A 9,407-nucleotide genomic window follows, 5' to 3' on the forward strand; every position below is an offset into this window, starting at 1 on the left:
TTTTTGGAAAAGCAACAAACTTTTTTAAAAGATAACAAAAAACAAAAAAACAAAAAACTACGGGTTCGTTTGGCATCACTGTGGTTTTCTGTTTTTTGGTTTTTTGTTTTTTAAAATTATATGATATACATCACATAATGAATCAAAAATTAGTCAAACTTATTAAAACCATGATAATTATGAAAACTGACAACAGAAAAGTGAAAACACCTTTTTCTTGTTTCCTGTTTTTAGTTTTTTGTTTTCAAAAAAACTGAAAACTGAAAACAAAAAACAATGCCAAACAAGCCCTACGGGAAAATTTTTATTGAAAGGGTGACACGTGTATTAGGGGGATAAGGCCGGTGATTACTTTAGTATATAGTATTGATGATTGATTATTTGATATCTACATTTAATTTTGTAAAACTATACTTTTTTTTTTCCTCAGTGGTTGATTCAAAAAGAACCTATCCCACTTGTTGTTCTTGATATTTTCAATGATCCGTGGTATAAAATAAACTAAAAATACATACTTCTTATATATTTAGTGCAAAGCAAATATATACCACCATCACTAAGGCACTACAGTTACTTTGCCTACCTATTGATTTGCTCCCGCATCTTTTAAAGATGCATTTTCCTTCAAAATTGCACTCATCAATTTATGGAAACGAATGTCACAACAGCAACATCATACACATCACCACCTTGCTTGGTGTCCCAAGAGGCGAGACTGATCCTCGCTCTGAGAAGCTTCGATAACTAGCCTCTTATGATTTCATCACGGTTTATCTTCGTTCCTAAACTCGTTTTTTTGTGCCAGATCGAGCTGCAACTGGATAATACAAGCACATGGATGTATAACACACTGGCGAATATTCTACAGAAAGAGGAGCAATCTTTGTCGAGACCAGACTACTAATATTGAGGAAACACAGGATAATACTTTCAAGTTTCAACACTGAAGAATTTGTTACAGCATAAAGGTTATATGTACAGGAAAGTGGTTTTCTTTACAATCGATGACATTTTAGAGAATCAATTTTTTTCCCAGGATACAAAGTCACATAAGAAGGTGAACAAAGCATATCGTCATCATCTTAAGGGCAGATAAAATATGGCATGCAAGGGTTGTCCGCATAACATCTCCAAGTTCCCAAGGTTTCACATAGTTCTACCAAGGGTACCTCCATCAACTACAGATTCTCAATCTCCACGAAAAACATAAGCTTTTATTGTACATATACTCGCCCAAGTTGAATCATACAGAGGTCTTGTCACTCTTGTGTCACAACTTTCATTCATACGGAGCTGTCTTCTAGCTGGTTTGATCTGGTTGATTTTCTGTAATTTGGCTATTGAGGAATTCCAACACTGACAGTCGCTGCAAGGCAAGTTTAAAGGTAAGCTTTGTTTGATATAAGAATATCTATCTATCTACTTCTGCATGAAGGTAAACTACTAAATTAACAAGAACTAAAGAACCAGGAGGCTATTGACTACATGTCCAACTGCTTCAAATATCGAGACACAAGAAGAGGTTCGGAAAGATCAATGGGCTTAATAAAATAATACTCTGTAACTTTCAAACAGCGCTAATTGTGAAGGGGCTTTAAGTGAGAAAAGCTTAATAGAGATATTATTTTTCAGGAAGAGTTTCATCCTACATGACATGTCTTTTTACAAAGCATGCTAATAAACTTTGGATATAGTTTTGTACACAGTTCAGCCATCTCAACTGGAAATGACTGCAAGTCATCAGGTTGCAAGATTTTTCATTTTTTCTGGTTAAATTGCCACATATACTGATATACCAGCATTTACATAGTATAGCGAGACATGAATCTGGCAATCTAAAAGAAGCCAAGCAGATGAAATTTGACCTTCAAAACATAAGGGCCTTAGTAATTTGGTATCAACTGAAAAGCGAAAAAGGAATACCACCAAAAAAAAAAAATTATAGTAGAGCTTGACCAAGAAGCCATACCCTTTGTTCAAGTGCTTCTTGACTAGCGTCTATCTTCAAAGATTGTAACATGTTTACACCTTCACGAAAGCCAGAAATAGCTCCCTCCTCATTACCAAGCCCTCTGTCAACGTCAGCCACTTTTGCTAAAGAAACTGCTACATCTAAAGTCTGGAATCACAGGAAGCAATAACTTAGGAAGAGAGACATTATAAAATTTGCTTAACTACATAAAAAGTAGAAGACAAGGTAGTAACTAGTAAAAAGTTATGCAGTTGGGTTTTTGTATGTACGGCTGAGAAAAACTATCTGAAAATTCAAAGATCTGATCCCATAATATAGGATGTCCTGTCCGAAATAAATTCGGATCAGGTATCCGATCTGAATTTCTCGGATATCGGATACCTCTTCGGATATTAATTTTCGGATTTTCAGATATCCAATATATCCAAATTATTTCGGATGACGGATATCCAATCCGAATATCTATATTTTGGGTATTGAATAACTCTGATCCAAAAATCCAAAAATTTGGGCTTTATTTTACATTTTCTTTTTAGAAAATCAAAATTAGATATTATTGTATAATATTTCAGATGTTGGATATCCGGAATATCCAATCCGAAATTTTCAAATATCCGAAACTTTTTGAATCGGATTCGGATAGCAATATCTCAAATTTCGGATTGGATATCTAATTCCTATTTGTTGAAATGTTATTATGACAAAACATATAATTCTTTTAAACTAAAAATTGTTGAATGAAATGCTGCTCTGTCACAGCAACATTTCATTTGACAAATTTTAAATTAGAACCACATTTCATTTGACAAATTTATAATTTAGAAGAATTAGCATCCTCATATTCATCAAGGGATTAAAAAAATAAAATAAAAAATAGTTAAAAAATAAAACTTTTTAACTGCTGTTATAAAAGTTGATCTCATTATTGTCATTAAGGTTTTCTTTCCCATATTTATTGTTCCCACTTAACAAAAAAAAAAAAAAAAAAAAGAAAAAAAAAAAAAGATTTACATTGAGATACTCCCAAACCCCAATTAGCTAACACTGCTTAACTCCAACACAGATGTGTTCATGGAAATTATTCCCTTCTACAACATATTTGGCAAATACTATTACCTAGTAAATTTAGCTCGGTAAAATGTTCCAAAATTAAACAGAGTGCATTGCTCACAAGTCACAACCAGGTCCTTTTTACAAAACAGAAGGTTAGACAGTTGGGTGTGATGGTCACCTTATAAGTTGTAAGAGCGTAGAGACAAATACAATACGGAAAAAAATAAAATAAAAGAAACAGGTTATTATATCATTCATTGATCACCACTTGACAAGAAACCTGTGATTTGCAACCATAAAAGGGAGAGAGAAAAAGAAAGGAATGATATATAACCGTTCTGCTTTCCTATTTCACAACGAAGAACAGTTGCAAAAGAGAAATTTACTAGGAATATTCAATAAACTAAGCAGTCAAGACATCATATGCAACAAATTGAAACAGGAGCTAACCAGAGATGCATTATCATGGTGATTTAACATGGCATTACGACGAACTTCCAAAGAACGGAAATAATAAGTTCTTGAAGCTTGCAGATCTCCATCATAGTACTTCAGGTCTCCAATTTTATTTAGTGAAACGGAAAGAGTGTGTATAATCTGCCAATAATATATTCATTATTAATTAGTGTCAATACAGTAAAATTTGCAGATTAAATTTGCAGCTGTCACATGATGTGTGAATGTATCACCTCCATATCGTCAGGAGGCACTTGTGACAAAAATTCAACACTTTCTTCAAAGTAGGTGACGGCAGATCCAGCATCTCCCATTGCACGACTGCAATAAACTTAGTGAGTTCAGAATATTTTTCGTAGGTTAAGAAAATAAAAATATTCTTCTTAAAATGCCAAAAAAAAAAGAAAAAAAAAAAGAGAAAAACTAATAAGTTCAATCATAAAGAAAATAAACAAATGATGAGTGCAATAGCAATCTTTAAGTTATAGACACGTAAGGGACACTGTGAAAGATCACAACACAAGCTGTGCAAATTGAGAAAATTAAATACACACTCCATTTTTCCAGAATATTGAAAAATTTATCAGCTCAAAATTAAAATTGAACATTTAGTGGAAAAAATAAGCACATTTAGTGAAAAACTTCTGCAAATTTATCCTTCTCCTTCTACCCTATATATGATGATGATGATGCCCCCAATCACCCCAGGACTCAAAGATGCACACTGTCAACCAGAAAAGTACTTTAAATCCCTTCCCCTCTCTTTTGCCTATAGAAGAAATTGGCGCTATAAAAAGAAGGGAGATCCAGAATCTTCAGACATGTCAAAGACGGTTCTTCTCAGAGGGTTGCTTTTGGAGGTTGTACACCTAATATGGTACAGAGAATTAAACATGCTAAAAAGTCTTGAGCTACTTGCTTTTGATGGGTCCCAGTTATGGGTATAGTATTGTTAAGAGAACAGTAAGACCAAAGTGCTTTACTCAATTTCCATCCCTCACAGATTATTCAACCTCCTAAAAGTCTTCAGCTATGTTCTTTAGCAGGGCTCCAGTTATGGGTATGATCATTGAAAGTATAGTAAGACCAAAGTTCTGTAAACAATTGCATTTCTACAGGTAATAGTGCAGACACTGAGAAAGACAACAAGACAAGCTGAGCAAAATGAAAAACGTCACACGGAGAATGATCCCCTCCACTCCTTCAGTGACCGCGATTAGGTGTCAAAGATGTATGCAGCATTATCCTTTTAACTGTGGGAATTTTTAAGCTTTAAAAGTGAATACATGTATTAGAGTTTTAACGATTGTGTCATTGCTTTTGCCATCTTTCACACTTTCAAAAAGTAATAAACAAATTTATTACTGAACAGTCATATCTATGCATTGGTTGCATAAGAACTTGCCACAATATACGCATCTGACCATGGAATAACTCAGTGTAAGCCACAAGTTATAAAAAATAATTATTGAGGCCCACAAGATGTACAAAGGTTACTACATTAGTTAAATCAAGGGATGAAAGATTCTAACAATGATTCTAATGTACCAAATACATTGTTCTTGAACAAAGGCTAGATCTCTCAACAAGAGAGACTATGGAAATTGTCAAATAATAGGATTCAGAAAAGACTAACACATATAGCATTCTGCCTACCCCTAGTACTGTGTAAATAAAATATAAATGAAAGTCAGCCTTGCTCTTATGAACAAGTTAACACTAAATTGAGTCATCTCAAACATTTCAGCCATGCATTGAATACCTTCCCTTGATCTTTATGTAAACTAGAAATTTCTGCAGAGCCATAACCTGTCAAACATCGATAGCCCTGTAGATAACCCTTTCCTCATCACTCCTCAAACAATCAAACTATATGAAGGTTTTTTCAAAATTATTATCTAGAAAAATTGAATATACATCATTAAAGTGCTTAACTAAGGTAGCCTTCTATAAACTTCTGATGATGCTAAAAGGATGAGCAATCCAGTTCCTAGCACATAGTGAAGTTCTATGAGGTGTAAGTAAGAGAAAGGGGGGAAGAAAGGGAGAGAGTATACCAGCAATCTCCTAGCATTCCCAGCACAGCCCCAAGTTGGGAGCACAATTCTGGCTTGTTACCAGATTCCTTTAATTGTTCCCTGATATCGGCAGCACAAAGTGACAGCCTGGATTTAGCACTCTCCACGTTCTGAGCACGAAATGCCTACAAATACAAAAGAAAGTACATGATTGAACATACTTTTAAAGCTAAAACTTAACAGTTGACTAACTTCAAGTTCAATATCCATTAGCATGCTATTAGACATTAACTATTCACACCACAACTTACCCTCATGGCATGTTGAACCAAAAAAGCACCTCTCTCTAATGAGACATCTTCATAAATCACAGATTTATTTTTGCTAACTTCCTCCTCGGCATCTGTACTGGCAGGAGACCTCTTGATTCTGGCATGACCAGCAATGAACTTATCAACAAGCTTTTGAGTTTCTTCATCATGTTCAATCTTCTCAATATCAGCCCCACATAATGGACAGTCATTAAAGCGAGATATGCATGCCCTGGATTGCCAAGCAAAATAAGAAACATAGTCAAGGATAGAAAGGAGCAGTAACATAATAATCGTGATATTTCCTTCAAAAATAAAGGCGTTGAAAGCAGTAGTGATCACGAATAAATTTAACTTACTTGCAGAATATGTGGGAGCAAGGCACACATTTACTGCTCTCAAACAAAAGGGCTTTGCACAGCACACAGCTGAGAGGGCCAATTTTGAATGAACGAGAATCATATCCAAGAGGACACTTAGGTTCAATTACGCCAGAATCAACAGACTCACTTTTAGCTTTACTCTCATGTTCTGCTGCATGTTTACATATATTTTCACCACTTCTTTTTGAAGAGGCATCATCAGGACGAGTAGCTTTGACAAATGGGCAAACTGGGGTCATCTGTTCCAACACTGAAGGAAGCAAGTATCAGAGATCAAGTATTTACATGATCTATTAGCCCATAAGCACATGACAAAAATCCAACCAGTTTCAGTTTAAAGTCAAATCTGATTATCTGAACCAAACAAGCAACCACCGAATGGAGAGAAAAATCTTGGAGAAGTTACCCGCAATCAACAAAAACAAGAGTATAGGGAGCATTCTTGAAAATACACAATAAATGGGTGATAAAGGCTACTCTGCCAGAGCTACAATTACATAGAAAAGTCTTACTCCAATAAAAACAGAATATAGCCAAGAATTTTCCTTTCTAAAGGAAGAAAAATGATATCAAGAGAGCCAAATATGAATATTGAACAGATTACAGCCAGCCTATCAACCAGAGAAGATTTTTTTTTTTTGTTGAAGGCGGGTGTTTTTTGGCAAGAGAGCTGCCATGTCTAGCCGTCTCTCGCATGAGCAATTGCATAATCAACAACAATCATTCTATGTAGCAATAAATGTAGCATGATCCCTCACACTCTAATTGCAGAAAGCCAGGATAAAAATATTGCCTCATCTCACAATAATAAAAATCTCCCCAAGGGAATCTCGCCATCTCTCTTTTTATAAGAGATGATCTAAGATCTGAATTGCCCTCTTCCCAGCCTAGAATTACAAGCTTGCTAATGTCCCAATCTGTTTTGAGTTTAAGATCTCCTTTCCAAATCCTTCCTGAAGTTATGTCCCAGAGTGGTCACTTCATATCAATTTACCACAGTGAATTTTAAAAGTAAAAGGTTTGATGCAAATAACACTGCACAACTCCAAACATTTTCTTTTTCAGTAAATATAAAATGTGTTTCAATTAAGTCATCAGCTTCCATTCATGGATAAACTAATGTACACAAAATTACTTCCACAAGAAAAAGAAGGTTTTGAAAATTCTTCCTAGAGATTGAATGACAAAGAAAAACACTTCTTGTTGTTTTTTACGTGGAATGGAAATTGGGAAATAAGAGGGTTGGATTTATAGACCCCTAAATTGATATAATTAACTCGAACTAGGAAAAAAACCTAAATTCAATTAGTACTAACATGATCCTCTGATGTCTTGCATATCAAAGATGACTCTGCATTCATCAGGCATAAAATAGAAAAGGTACATATTGACCGTATCACAACAATAACTCGTATATGATTATAGCACCAGCTTAAATTCTCCTTTCAATAACGAACGAAATAAAAAACACAAATACGCAATCAAATTGATATATATTTGGCAGCTTCACCAACTCTTCCATCGCCACTAACACTATTTTGATTTACATGCTGAACATGTACTATCAGAATATAAATTTGGCTTAGAATACTCGAACATATGCAAAACAAATTTATGATTCGGTTCACACCGGCCTCAAGTCTATAACTACGGATATTGTATTACTCCTTCTATCCCTTTTTATTTGCCCCATTTGACTTAATTTATGATGGCTTCTCAAAGGAAATGCCGAAAGTCAAAAAGAACGAAGAGAGTACAGCTTAATGAACTTATCACCGCCTATATCTTTAGGTACCCCAAACAGCTCAGATTATGATATACAATCAACACCACAATTTCAAAAATTAGACTCTTCACCTTTCATAAGAAAACCCCATGATAAATTTTGACATTACATCTATAACTCATACAATTCAACAACATAATACAATCTTACCTAAAAAAAGAAATGATTTTTGCATATTATTTGATTAACAAAATTTCAACAATTACCCAAAATATATCATTCCATAAAAAATTAAAATTAACCCAGATCATGCAATTATAATCGAGAAATTATTCCGTAACATAAACCATAGGATCTTGACATCAAAATCAAGATTAATTATAATTGTTTTCATAAATAAAAGAAATTTAATAGTACCTGAAAAAACAGATCTGAAATGGGGTGATTAGAGGAGGAACCGAGGATGGTGTTAAAATGGCGGGGGAAGAGTAAGTGTGAAAATGTTGTTTGTTTGGATAGGATTTTTTTTAGGAAGGAAGGAGGTGGTAAAAATGTCAATTGTGAAGGTATTGAACGGGAAGTTGTTTGCAATTGCAAGCATTAAATATATTCCTGTTTTGCCCCTCTCAATGAGGAAGTGTGGAACTTTCTAGAGGTGACCAAGGGTGGGGAAGAAGGGTTCAGGCCGAGTCGAGGCTAAAAATTTCAGCCTGTTTGGTCAGGTCAGGCCAAGGTTCTTAAGGAAAATGCTGGTCTAAAAGTCGTAAAATTAGATCATGTTTAGCAGGACTTTTCAGTTCACGCTATTAAAATAACAAAAAAAACTCAGCAATGCATGACTATGGGCCTGTTCATATTTACTGAATTGAGCTGAACTGAACTGAACTGAACTGATTGGAGCTGAACTGAACTGAACTGAACTGATTAGAACTGAATTGAATTGAGCTGAAATGAATATTTTATGAGAGAGGGAAATTAAGAGCTGAACTGAACTGAACTGAACTGAACTGAACTGAACTGATTGGAACTGAACTGAACTGAACTGAACTGATTGGAACTGAACTGAATTGAGCTGAAATGAATATTTTATGTGAGAGGGAAATTAAGAGCTGAACTGAACTGAACTGAACTGAACTGAACTGATTGGAACTGAACTGAACTGAACTGATTGGAGCTAAACTGAACTGAACTGAACTGAAATTAAGTAAATGTGAAAAGGCCCTAAAGCTCGTGGAAAAATTAAAAAAAATTTAGACTGGCCGAGCCCAACTCGATCTTGGGACGAAAAATCTGTCTAAAGCCAATTGTTATATGAAAATAGGTGGATCACACCTAGCACTGTCAAAACGGTATGACAGTTCGGGTTCGGTTCGGTATTAAATCAGGTCGGTTTGTAATCGGTTTAAATGTTTCGCAGGTCGGTTTTAGTTCGGTTTAAATAGTTATCGGTTCGCTTCGGTTTCGGTTTATCCTTGAACGGTTTTAATT

At 34.8% G+C, this 9,407-nt stretch overlaps 1 protein-coding gene across 1 annotated transcript; it reads right to left on the reverse strand.

Moving 5' to 3' along the window:
• Positions 1–906: 906 nt before the first annotated feature.
• LOC145604679 (protein NCA1-like) lies at positions 907–8,496 on the reverse strand. Its single transcript, XM_081660592.1, has 8 exons — positions 8,337–8,496; positions 6,170–6,443; positions 5,811–6,042; positions 5,539–5,684; positions 3,715–3,802; positions 3,476–3,622; positions 1,970–2,119; positions 907–1,366 (listed from the first exon to the last, which is right to left on the reverse strand). Exons 2-8 carry the CDS (start codon positions 6,430–6,432, stop codon positions 1,301–1,303), a joined length of 1,092 nt encoding a protein of 363 aa, XP_081516718.1. The 5' UTR covers positions 6,433–6,443; positions 8,337–8,496; the 3' UTR covers positions 907–1,300.
• Between the last annotated feature and the right edge of the window lie 911 nt (positions 8,497–9,407).

The sequence above is a fragment of the Chenopodium album genome, chromosome 22, assembly GCF_948465745.1.
Source record: "Chenopodium album chromosome 22, dcCheAlbu1.1, whole genome shotgun sequence".
Taxonomy (NCBI): domain Eukaryota; kingdom Viridiplantae; phylum Streptophyta; class Magnoliopsida; order Caryophyllales; family Amaranthaceae; genus Chenopodium; species Chenopodium album.